Raw genomic sequence first — 13078 nt, 5'->3', positions numbered from 1 at the left:
GAGTGGCTGCACCAGCTTGCATTCCCACCAACAGTGTAGGAGGGTTCCCCTTTCTCTAGCAGAGACCTTTATTTAAGACTTCAGAGATTATTTCCAACTAACAAAGCCCTCAGAATTCAAACAGATTCACTAAGTGCTTCCTGGTCAGTGTAATGGAATCCTTACCTCAGAAATCCCAGAAAGAACATCTCAATTTAAGAGAATGTGGAAGGTAACCTGTAAGATGGTTCCCAATGACCCTACCTCCTGATGTTCATGCCTTTGGGTAGTCCTCGCCCCTTGAGTGTGGGTTGGACCTCTGATGAGCTGCTAACAAATAGGAGGGATGGAATATGACTTCCAAGATTCAGTTTAAAAAGATGGTGGCTTCCGCCTTGGCCACTTTCTCTCGTTTTCTTGCTCATTCTGAGAGAAGCCAGCTGCCACGGTGTAAACTGCCCTAAGAAGAGGTCCGGATGGCAAGGAACTGGTGTCTCTGGCGAGCAGTCAGCAAGAGCTTGAGGCCAGTCAATAACTACGTGGGTGGGTGTGAAAGCAGATTCTCCTCAGGCAAGGCTTCAGATGAGACCACAGCCTGAGCCAGCAGCTTATCTACCACCTTACTGGAGACCTTGAACCAGAGAAGCCCATCCTAGTCACACCTGATTCCTGCCCCACAGAAACTGTGACAGTAAATGTCTTAAGCCACTAGGTTTGGGAGTAATCCGTTTTTCAGTAATAGATAACTAATACAAACAGTATCTGCAGTACGGATATAGTGAAGGTGCAGAAAACCAACCAAGCTCAACCAGTGTGAGCTCGGCAGCCCATGGTTTCCTTTTAGGTCATGCTGAGGCAGAAAAGTCATACTAAGGATGGAAATATCACGTCAAAAGGAAGAGAAACTGTGGAGGGCTGAGGAGAAGAGGACCAGCAACAGGATAGTACTGGCATAGTGGTGAAGGAAGGATTTCTCCTCAAGATCCCTCCCACAAGTCAGGAAAACTAATTTGATTTCAAAGATGAAGTAATGAGTGACACACTTATGTGAAACGTCCGTTCTGTCCTCCTGTTCAAATTCAATGGGCTACATGTAAGCAGGTCGCATCAGGGAGTTGCTCCGCACCATGAAGAGGATACATAAACCACTGAAACACCAGTGAGCATGCACAGCACCTTGCACAGACTCCAGAAGTGAGCCTCCAAGTGAGGTGGTGGTATTTCCTTGTGCAGAAGCCCGCTGCCCTCCACCCCTCCAATGCTGGGACTGGGGTCTATAAGGGGAAGTCCACGGATCAGAGACAGGAAAAAGCAGTCTGATGGATTTTACAGTTCCTGGTGCTGCTTCTCTGGTTGTAATGCTGTCTGCATATATAGATTCAAATTTAAAAAATAACTTTCCAGCTTTTGTTTTACCTTTGAAAGTTCAAGTTATGATGTGAGTGTGTGTGTTTGCCCTCTCAGCAGCCAAATTCTGTTCATTTCTCTTTATGTTAGGTCACATATAAAGAAAAGATACCTGGCTATGACCTGAGTGTCTCAAGCTTTAAAAGTCACAAATGCTGGTTCTTGGGCCTGGCCTTTGTGATTCTGATGCCAAAGCACTGAAGAGCACACTTTAGAAAGTACAGTATTTCCTTGAGCTATTCGGTAAGTGAAAACCTTGGTTTAAGCCCAACTTACAAACTGAAGCACACACACATAGGAGGCAGAAATGGGTAATTAACCCATGGGGTCTGGTGCTCCGTGGAGGTGCCACCTGGGGCTTGGCGGGGGGGGATGGGCAGGGCTGCTGGCTTAGGGACCTGAACTCAGTCTGACCTTACTGAGGAAGGCTGCAGAGTGTGACGAACCCTTTGTACTGCTCAGTGGATGCCAGGTCAGGGGCAACTGCAGGGTGTACTGATAACTACACAGAACACTACAGTAGAATAAGCCTGGTAAAGAATTATGAAAAAAATTACATTAAGCTGAATGTATCAATAATGTAGGCTGGATAGTTGCTCAGTTGCTGGCCATTTACTCAAGGTAGGATCATGTGTAACAACTCTAGGTTTAATTCCATATAAATAGAAAACACCTGCATGTACTCTGCCTTTTTTTTCTCCCATGTTGTAAACTTAGTTAATTCTGTCTCTGTGAATTGGTGACAGGCATAGTCTCTGTCAGGGCAGTGACAACAGCGGTTGGGTCAACTCTTGCCTTGCAGGAACGAGGGGCTAGTGTTGCCAGATATTCACATTCTTTAAGGGATTCCAGAAACTTCCATATCTCAGTCAGAGCTGCGCTTTTTAAAATGTTGGTTACTTTCTTTCTTTCACTTTAGAAAATGCTATGTAGGCCAACAAAACAAAACACAACCCAAGTCACAGCCACCAATTTGTCATCTCCAGGAACTGCCTGTTTTCCTTCAACATAATAAACTGAGAGACAAGGGGAAAAAAGGCCTAATACTGGTTTGGACCCTCACGCCCCTTTTTCTTACTAGACAAAAAGAACTCTTTCTGAAAGCATTCATCCATTAACCAGCAAAACTACTGACCATGATTACAATATCAAATTCTAGAAAAAACAAAACACACATACACACATAGGTTTAACACTATAAATAAGTTGACATGTTTAAAATAATGTTTTACCCTTTATTTTTCAAAGTTTGCCCCAATTGTACCATTTATTTTGTATAGAAGGATAAACCACCCATAGCAATATGCTGGGGCAATACACAGAACTGAAGGAAAGGAGCTTCATTACACTGACCATGGAAGACAACACCTGTTAGAAAAAATGAAACCGACACAATAAACAATGAAACGCAGAGATGCCGGGCGTGTGCATGAGAGGAGATAAAAGCAGCAGAGCCGGCTCCTTACCTGAGGAGTCTTCCGACGGCTCCCACCGGTACTGTGGGGTGGAGTACAGGTCGGCTTTGGCAGGGCCGTTCTCGATGGGCAGACCGGGGTGGATGGTGTGGTAGTCTACAGGATTGCCGTTCACAGTCACCAGCAGGCCCTGGCAGGAGAGCGTGGGGCAGAGGCACACCTGTGACAAGAGCTCCAGTTTTCAGTGTAGACATTGAAAACTGCCTCCTTGCCTTATGCTAGCTAGACAGAACCCTGCGGTGAGACACTGACTGAGAGCTGAACAGGGTCGTCAACTACCCACTTGAGCAAAAGGAATTGCATACATTCCTCTGTTCACATCTATCTTCCAGAGTGGTCCCAGTAAAAGCTGAATCTGATCTTCTTGTACTTCTGCTCAACACCATGCAAGGCACCCTCTGTTCTCAGGACCAAGTGTAAAGCCTGGGAAAGGCAGGCTGAGGCTTCCTGATCTGGTCCAATCACCTCTCCAGCCTCTGTTCTCATGGCTTCTCCTCCTAGCCCTCCCTCCAGCTATTAGAACTCCAGACCTTTCCTAGGCCCCAGCCAGAGCACCCCTGCCTTGGACCCTCCCCACCCTGCCCACACCCCGGTGTAGCTCTGCAGAGGACTAATGCAGTCTCAGGGTAGCTGGCACCCCCTCTGGAGATCTTTGCTGATGCTGCCAGCTTGCAATTCCTATGATGAAGCACTTCGTGCACTAAGCGCAATTTCTTGTTTTTTTCCCTGTCTCTTTGGCTTTATGATATGAACATATGTGTGTGTGTGTGTGTGTGTGTGTGTCCGTGAACATGCAAGACTTCCAATTCAAATTATGTAATAGGTCTATCTGCAGAGAAAAATGCTTCTAAAAACCCTCCAACGTGGCTTTTTAAAAGTTTAAATACATTCTGTATGACTATAGTCGAGCTCATGTTGTATGAGTTAGTGTTATAACAGCAATAAACCAGATACAATTTCTACAAGAAAAATATTCAGAAACTTAGGGAAATTTTATAGATCATTAAAATATACTCAAAGGAGCTAATTCCATTTATATCACTTCTACATCACTTACATGAGCATAAATGATAATTCTAAGAATATACTAACATCGGATGGCTTGTAGTCATCTTGGGTCATGGATAAAAGCTGCAAAAAGCAATGCAGGACAGCAATGTTAATATGTGAGCAAAAAGCACTGCAATGTTTATATATATATATATCTGTAAAGTTTTACTATGCACATACCCATTCCTTCAACCAGCTAGATGCTAGTATGTTAAAATTGCCATGCAAAATATAGAGGGACAAATAATTGAACTGGATGTTGTTATTTATTGTAACTGTTTTCCAGCTTCTGATGTTAACTTTTAATTGTGACAGCAAATAACCAGTCATAAACCACGTGACTACAAAAGTTGATCATATTTTTCAACTGTTTTGTTTTAATAGAATAAACTGCTTCATTTAATACTCCCCAAACCCTTGAGACCTCTGCCAAATTCTGAAAATATTTACTTTTCAAGAAATAGAAGTTTCATACTAAAGAAAAATTGATTTGTAATGCAGGTTGAGATTATTTTAAGATTTACATATTGTCTACCACAAACTAATTATTACATGACTATGCCTTTAAACTATATTAGCGCCAGGTGGTTTGGACCCCCCACAAATAATAAGCACTTTCTGTGCTAACGGTTCTCCAACTTTTTTGGCTCAGGACTCATTTATAATCATAAAAATCACTGAGAGTCCCAAAGAGTTTTTAATGATGTGGGTCCTATCTATCAGTATCTACTATACTAGAAATTAAAATTGAGGCCTTTAAAAATATTCATTAGTTCATTAAATTTTTATTAAAATTTAACATGTTCACATCAATCATTTCATTCAAATAGCTATATTTAAAAAACAAATAGTGAAAAAAGTAGTAGTATTTTATGCTTTTGCTTATCTTTTTAATATCTGGCTTAAAAGAAGACAGCTGGATTCTCATATCTGTTTGTGCATTTAATCTGCTGTGATATGTTATTCTGGCGGAAATATATGAAGAAAATCTGGCTTCACCAAGCTTTGTAGTTAGAAAAGGAAAGAGCATTTCAATTGGCTAGCCAGGTAATTGTGGACAATTTGTTTTGTTTTGTTTTGTTTTGTTTTGATACTACACCAAACTCAACAAGTGGTAGTAACCGGAAGATGAGCTGCTACTTGGAATCTGAAATTGTATTAATGAACGTTTCACACTCTGTTACTTTAAAATCCAGGGCTGTATCATGTGTTGGTGATTTGCAGTCAGTGAGTTATACAATCTACCAAATATTGACACATTGCATTACACAATATTTAAAAAGTACATTTGTTAATTCGATCTCACCACTGATCTCATCAGGGAGGTCCTCAAGTATGGGGAAGTTTTCAAGCTCTGAATAGAGGATACAAGTTTTCTAATATTCTAATTTTCACTCAAAAGTTCAAATTTTACCACCGGCAACAAACGCCGTCAGCTGTTTGCCTTGAAGTGTTGGGCTCACTTCATTTACTTGCCAGGACTTCTCTGCCAAACACCCATCTCTGAATACCCATAATTTGTCCACCCGTGGCTCCTTCCAGGGGCTGTGGTGTGCGGTGGGCGACAGCGAGTTCAGCTCACACTTCCTACACCCGGCCAAGTGCTTCTCAGCAGGACGCCATCACACTTTCACACGTGGTACTTTGTGCGACTTCTCATTTTGCCACACAGGATATTAAAAAGACGTGAGCTCCAAAGTGGAGATTTAAGAAAATGGGTAACTGTTTTTGGCTCATCAAGGATATTCGTAAGTGAACTGGCCTTGCTGCTTTGTTTTCTCTGAGTGCGCAGCCCCAAAGGGCAGGGACTGTGGCTGTGGGGGTTCCTGCCACCCCCTGGGTTGGCTCGTGCTTTTGTATCAGCATGTCAGCACAGCGAAAAGAAGGGATGTATTTTAAATATTATTTAAAAAAAGAGTTGTGAGCTCGTGGATCCCCGTGAGGGTCTCAGGAATCCCCAGAGGTCCACAGACCTCCATTTGAAAAATTCCTAAGCTATCCTCTATGGCGATCTGTCATTTAGTAAAAGGAGCAGGATAATCTGACACACGGCGTGATGAGAAAGGCCCCTGGAAATCCTCAGACATCTTAGGGCACCACATGGGCCTGGCAAGGCCATCCACCGCCTAAGGCAGCTCATTCATTGTTTTGCCCTCACTCAGCACATGGCAGCCATGCTGAGATTAAGGCCACGCGTCTTAGAGAAACTCACCTGCCACCAAATAAATTGGAAAATCTACTCCTCAATTCTCTAACATGCTACCAAGCAAATGCTTTGTATCTGTCATTACAACATTGCAAATGGGCATATTTAATGAGTCAATATAGCACTGAGTTGAGTTCAACATGGTCAATAAATGCTCACAGGGTTATATGAATTACCCATTGTGACTCACTTTTCCTTGTCAATCCATACGGTTGCCTCGGTGTAGTAAGAGATACTTAATCATATTCATATAGACCATTTTGTTCTTCTCTAAGTGGTTACTTGAGTTATTATTGTGGCCGGCTGCCCAATAAAGTGAAATTATTTTCTGCAATGTATTTCAGCACTGAGACTTTCCCTGCCCGGTGCTAACAGTTGCTGTTATTTTTTGCTTGTTTTAAACACAAATTTATTTTTTTAAATGAAGTCTTCCTTTTGAGGATGAAGAGACTTCATAGAAAGCACTGAAATATACAATGGTGTTCTCATGGGGTATGGTGAAACCATATTTTCCTTCAGAAGCACTGGGTTCCCCTCTCTGAATAGAGCTCTCTGCTACCGAGACATCAAAATCAAACTATTTCTATAAACTATGGGCAATCTGCGTTTGCATATGATACATGACTCATATTTAGTAACATAACACAAAAGAAGCAAAATAAATTAGGAAATGGCAATTGCTTTCTTGTGGCTTACTTTTCTCTCATCAGTTGGGTAATGGGTGGCGTACCACAGGCTCCGCCTCCTCCCGGCTGTTATTTGGATGGGGCTACAAGCCAGGGCTCTGTCCTCTTCCTTGGTCCTGTCATCCTGCACCTGAGACACAGAATAACCCACAGGACCAGCTCTGCTTCCAAGAGCAGTTCCTTCAGTGGCCTGGCTGACCCAGAGAAAGTTTTTCACCCGTGCCTTGATAATGGTAATTTTTTTTAAATTAATGTATACGATATATGGGATTTCATCAAGACATTTTTAAGAATGACACCAGTGCTACCTTGTAAATGCTCAGCACATCAATGTTACATCCTGATCCCTCCTAAGCCCCGTAAATAACAGAGATAGGCTCTCATGTGCAAGATCCACACCTTCCCACTATGTATTCCAAACTACACTACGCAAATGGTTTTTAAAAGAAAAACCTTCAAAAAAGTGCTCAGTGGACTGTGTGACCCAGCCATGGGCAATCTTTGATTAAGAAGAAATTAAGTAAATTAAAGAGGACACGTTCTGCATGGAGCACTGGGTGTTATACGCAGACAATGAATCGTGGAACACTACATCAAAAACTAATGATGTAATGCATGGTGATTAACATAACATAATAAAAAAAAGAAATTAAAGGCAGAATCATCGAGAGCTTACACACAGCAGTAAGGAAGAACATATCTAATAAACAAAACCATCACCTTGCCTTATGGGGCACTGGCCTAAATTAGACAATTGGTCTAAAAGAGACATAAAGAGAGAGAGGATAAGGGGCAGAATGCCCTTGAGTGCTTTTGTATGGATTCCCAACAAAGGTGCTCCAACAAAAAGGGCATTAACACACCTCTGATACTGAAGTGCAGGAAGGGAACTTAACAGTCTTGGTGCCCAATTTCCAGGTTCCAGTGTGCCAGGGTAGAGCACCCATAGGGAGTACCCAAACACCCTGGGTGGGAGTTCATGCTTGCCAGGTGGGAGCCATATACTATTTAACTCTCGACACCTGCTTCTCTCTCTCTCTCTTTCTCAAACATGCATCATAGACTTTCACCTCAGAACTCACATTTGCTGGCTGGCATTTTTCATGAAATGTGCCAGGTTATCTGGAACTATGATATAATCAGCCACCTGTCTTCCATCATTGCCTCAATGAGAAAATGCTGTGTCCCAGCCCATTTAAAATATTGGCCACCTGAAATGTTGACGCTGGTATGAATTAGGCCCTGTTCTCCACACACCCCTCTAGACACTGCAGGCTGGAAGACTGCTATTAACTCGACTTTCCTTGGTCCCCAGAGGGCCCGAGGCTGAGGAAGCCAAATGTCTCATGGGCCTGAGGGGCTCTAACACAGCCTTCACCCATATGGAAGCATGACAACATGGGCACAGAAGCCCCTGACGTTCTGTGGGGCTGAGATCTCACAAAGTGAAGAACACCTGGAACTCTTATTAACTTGGATGCCTTAAAGTAGTTTCCATCCCTTGTAAGACATTGCTCAGAAACCATTCCCATAATGTTTTAATTTCTTTGGTATACACTTTTATTTGCACATATGTGCACATCCCTTACCTTCTGAGCATTTATGGAGGAAGTGAACACAATGACTTCACGTTAAAGCATTTTACGGGCACATACACATTTTGGGAGAGAGTTGGAGAAAAATGTAACAAAATGATTGGGATTCCTTATGACCCCATAAAGCGTTTTGTTACATGCAGCCACCATCAGTGGGCCCAAAGAAAGACACCATATGAGAACCCTGTGAACAAAAGTGCCTCTGTGGCCCTGGGAGGGGGTATCACACAGGAGGGAGGACAGGACAGAGCCCCATTTCTGCAGGGAGCACTTCTGGGGAGGGATGGGGACGTGCATCTCCCCAAGTGCCATTGTATTATCTGACTCGGATCCCATTTACTTGTTTTGGACGGCTTTTTCGCTTGTAGTATGTCCAGTTCCTCTGAGTGGGGCCCTCGCCTATGGGCGATGCTCTATCCCTGGCCCCCAGCTTAGCATCTGAGAAAGGTGGCTTTCAATAAATATTCGCTGTCCACCCATCAGGCTGCATGAGTGAATGTGTGGACAACAGTCTTGTGGGTGTGAACACAGAAAAGGCCCTAATCTAGAAGTGATAAGAGAGGACGCAAGACTTCATGCCGCCATGCTCATTAGGAATGGCTTCTCAGGTGTGGATGTTCCCCTGGTAGGTGGTGGAGGAGAGGTGTGACAACCCTCGTCTATGCTACTTTCCTCCCTCGTGTGCCGATAAGCTACCTTAGGACTGAGCTCCTTAGAGTCAATTAGAGGAAGAAATGAAAGTGGCTGAAGGTTTCTCTCACCAAAAGGGAAAAGAGAGAAGCTGCCCAGGCTCTCTGGCCCTGCCCTCAGAAGTGCCATGTACTGTGTTAACATCCCACAGGAATAAACCAGTTCTCTGTCATGCCTAAAGGAAACCTCCGGTCCCCACGCCACACAGGGGGGTACTCAGGAGGCTCCAGGCATCACTGAGAGCTGGGGTGTCCCTCTCCCATCCACAGATGTCAGAGGTCTGAGAAGTTTCTGAAACTCCAGGCACCATGAGAACAGGCTGGGTAGTCCTGAAGGCGTAGCTTTGATGTCAAACGTAGGTTCGAAGCTGATTTCTACTGCTCAGACCAATTTACCTCTCTAACCTCATTTTCTTCATCTCTAGGATGGGTACGCTACCTATTCTTCAGAGTTACGTAGTGCATGAAATGAGATAACGTATAGGAACAGCCTCGCATATGGCCTGGCACTTAGTAAGTGCTCAGTGAAAATGTCTCCAGTTCTCAGCACTGACATTCTTGCCAGCACGTGGTGACATATCGAAGGGAAACCAGGCTTTGTTCTAAGAGCATCTGTAGTCACATCGTGCTCTTTGCAGAAATAAAACAGGAGAACCAGAACACTATAGTTGTTTTGGAATATAGGAATGAACCATTTCCCCTGGAGTTTCAAGATTACTTTGCCCATAAGATCTACAAAACCTTTCGATCCTTACAAGGGGCTCCTGTAGCCAGATGCGGATGAGCGTTGCCAGCGTGTAGTACATCACCAGCAGGACGATGGGGTTGGCATGGTGATACCATGACAGGTCTGGGTTTGCTATGATCTTCCAGGTGCTGGAACAGTCCGTGTGAATGACTGATTTGATACCAAACAACCTGTTTAAAAACAAAGGAAAATATTAGGAAGATACAATAAACTACATGTCCCTAACTTAGAATAAAAACATCTTGTTTTTAATATACTTACAAGCTAGCCTAGGCTAATCCATCCTATTCTAGATACTTCATTACTCTTCTGTATATACAACTATATCTTTAAATAACATGTACACATATAATATACATATAATATAAAATATACATTCTTAAATCATATATATGTGTGTTAGTGTGTGTGCATGTGTGTAAAATCAATGTCAACAGTAGCCACCTGATCTTTACACTGGCTCAAAAATCTATCTAATACTATCTAATCTAATATGATGTAATGCTAATACTGTTAATCTAACTAATTTATCTAATAATTCCTTGCACACCTATTAGAAATTTACATTTTAATTGCTAATCAGCCCTATTAAATCCCTGAATTACCGAAATGCCAAGTATGTGGTAACATGTTACTAAGGTCAGTTAAATGAGCACCTATTTTGTTTTTGGCAGGATTTAGTATTAGCTATTCAGCTAATGCTGATATTATTGGGCAAATATTGAAATTGGACACAGCTCTATGACTCAGCCATAAAAGCCAAATATTATATACTAGAGTATCTGGAAGATATATTTCTGTCGAATTTCATTTATGGGCAATTTGGTAATTTTAAAGCTTTATAATTAATTATTTATTTTGAGATATAACTTTATGAGGCTTGTTAAATTTTGAAATGATTTACTTTTTATGATATTCCTACTATATAATCAGAAGGTATCTGACTCTATAATGGGAAATTGTATAAATATGATTAATTTAGAAATTCATTTTATACGAGGTTTTTCTAAGAAAGGATTTTACTAAGTGAATAAAACTTTTACGTTAAGTGAGTCTCTTTCTATCATTTGTATCTCTTAGATGAGAACTTCCTTTAATTCTTATGCTACATTCTTAATTCAGTTATAAGATCTTCAAGGACTACATGTCCCTCACTTGTAAAACCTCTCAGGGCTCTTACTGTTTTCTATCACAAGGCAAGTGAATTGCTCAACATAGATTTTAAAGTAAGCTAAACAGAAACTAAACTTTCTTCAATTTTATCAGAAAAATATGTTATATTAGAACTTGCTCTTATTACAGGGCTTTTCTTCTAAGTCTAGCCAGATTCTTTGTAGTTAGCATTAGAAAGAAAAACTTCCTGCTAACAGAAAGAGTTAAGCCCCTCTTAAAATGGTGTAATGTTCTGGAAATTGTTTTGCGGTCCTAGATTAAAATGTCAATTTCCCGTATACAGTGTGTGGAACTGAAAGCTTTGAAATTTTGAATCAAACATTAGCTGAAAGTCTCTGGATTAATCAGGCGGTAGGTTTCAGCCCCTGTGTCTTTCCTCTTCTTGTCCCACATCTGGCACATTCACCAGCAATGACTTCATCAATTATCGGTTTACAAATACCTGTATTGCCCCATCAGAAAGTCAGTAATTTCTGCAGCTGTCTGTAAACTGAACCACATGCCTCCTAAAAGTCCACATTGACAGTCCACAACTTACTGATGATACCATGGCTTATTCCAAACTGATTTTGCACACTTCTATAAGAATACTGAGGATCAGTCTCATGTTTTGTACTATGAATATGGACTACCAAGCATGGGTAAGAAGCTAGAGAATGATGGATTGTCGTACACTTTAAGGAACTTCTTCTAACAGAACTGTGCAAATACTCTAAGACCTAAGAGTTCTCTTTTCTTTTTTCTTTTTTTAAATAGGCTGGATACTATAGAAAAATTTTTTTTATGTAAGATGGGAAGTTTGTACTTAAAGTTTCACATCCTTTGTGGCATTAAAAATTCCAGGATGCTGTGCAACATCCAACTATTATTTAACTTAGTTTTTTCTTCTGAGCCTCCCATAATCCAGAATTGCTTCTTAATATTGACATTACAAAGAAAAGTGGAATTATTGGGCCTGGCCTCCAGGAACTCACTCTCGATCTCACTGCAGTGATGGGACATGCTTGTTTGAGGAGAGCAAGATGTTACAGAACCCCTTCTGTCTGGGGGTGTTTCTGTCTGGGAAGGGTAGTCAGGAAGAAGAATGTTACATGTCAGGATAGTAAAAAAAAAAGGGTGGATGAGTAAATGAGAGAAAAGAGAAGTCCTGTGAGATGCTGCCAGGCTGTAGGGTTGGGCTGGGAAGAGAAACTGGGCACAGGAAGAACAATCCTCTATTTTTGTTACTGGTGCATCACTGGATATTTATAAGCTTCCTTCCATCTTGATGATTCCCACATAACCGTTACTGTATTTACAGTTGTCCTAGTTCACATTGATTGAATAAAAGTACCTATATTGTTTCTCAGTCATTAAAATACTCAAAAATGACTATCTTATATTTCTACATAGAAATGTCTCTTTGCCTGAGAAGTATGGTGACACAGCTGTGGAGTTATGCACTCCTGTTTAATGCTTATTTAGAAGCAGAAAGACAAAGCTTCTCTCCTCTATGTATTTGGAAGATCCTTGGACCCCAGGCTGGTCTGTCAATAACAGACAAGGGTGCATTTGGTAGATGGCTCATGGTCTCTAAAATCCAGTTGCTTATAAAACCTAACAGAGGAGGGGAGGAGCAAGATGGAGGAGGAGTAGGAGACCTAAATTTCATCTGGTCCCAGGAATTCAGCTGGATAGGGATCAAACCATTCTGAACACCTACGAACTCAACAGGAGATCAAAGAAAAGAAGAGCAACAACTCTCTGAACAGAAAAGCGACCACTTTCTGGAAGGTAGGACTTGCGGAGAAGTGAATCCAATGCGATATACGGGAGGATAGACGGCGGGGGAGGGGCCTCCGTCGGCCGCTTCTGGCAAGTGATAGAGCCGCGGAGCACAAAATCGGAACTTTTAGAGGTCTGCTCCGCCGAGGGACGTCACTCTGGTGGCTAAGCGGGGGGTGGAACCCTCGTGGGACAGTGTGGTCTCAGGACCCTCGGGGTCACAGAAAGACCGGGGGTGCCTGAGTGCGGCAGAGCTCCCAGGTATGGGAGCGGGGAAGCCGGCTGCAGAGACGGAGCTGAGGCGCG

General features: G+C 42.2%; 1 protein-coding gene across 2 annotated transcripts; it reads right to left on the bottom strand.

The window, feature by feature from the left end:
* Positions 1-2160: 2160 nt before the first annotated feature.
* Positions 2161-10168, bottom strand: LOC145719032 (piezo-type mechanosensitive ion channel component 2-like). 2 transcript variants are annotated; one of them, XM_081810544.1, is made up of 4 exons: positions 9843-10168; positions 6814-6933; positions 3954-3992; positions 2161-2991 (listed from the first exon to the last, which is right to left on the bottom strand). In XM_081810544.1, the coding sequence occupies exons 1-4, from the start codon at positions 9891-9893 to the stop codon at positions 2758-2760; spliced, it is 444 nt and encodes a 147-aa protein (XP_081666670.1). In that variant the 5' UTR covers positions 9894-10168; the 3' UTR covers positions 2161-2757. The 2 variants fall into 2 exon arrangements, 1 of the variants encoding a protein (XP_081666670.1); XR_014142144.1 differs by lacking the exon at positions 3954-3992.
* Positions 10169-13078: the final 2910 nt, after the last annotated feature.

The sequence above is a fragment of the Leptonychotes weddellii genome, unplaced genomic scaffold (genome assembly GCF_054177405.1).
Source record: "Leptonychotes weddellii isolate Sample4059 unplaced genomic scaffold, ASM5417740v2 HiC_scaffold_2862, whole genome shotgun sequence".
NCBI classification, from domain to species: domain Eukaryota; kingdom Metazoa; phylum Chordata; class Mammalia; order Carnivora; family Phocidae; genus Leptonychotes; species Leptonychotes weddellii.
Note: the sequence above shows the minus strand (reverse complement) of the source record. Positions and strands in the feature narration are given on the sequence as shown.

What these genes read in the sequence shown, in the direction of transcription:
- LOC145719032 (XM_081810544.1), bottom strand. Translation starts at nt 9,893, where the DNA reads ATGTACTACACGCTGGCAACGCTCATCCGCATCTGGCTACAGGAGCCC. An exon ending in TCTGGCTACAGGAGCCCCTT is followed by an intron (nt 6,934 to 9,842) that starts GTAAGGATCGAA and finishes TCTGTGTCTCAG; the next exon opens with GTGCAGGATGACAGGACCAA. An exon ending in ACCCAACTGATGAGAGAAAA is followed by an intron (nt 3,993 to 6,813) that starts GTAAGCCACAAG and finishes TGCTTTTTGCAG; the next exon opens with CTTTTATCCATGACCCAAGA.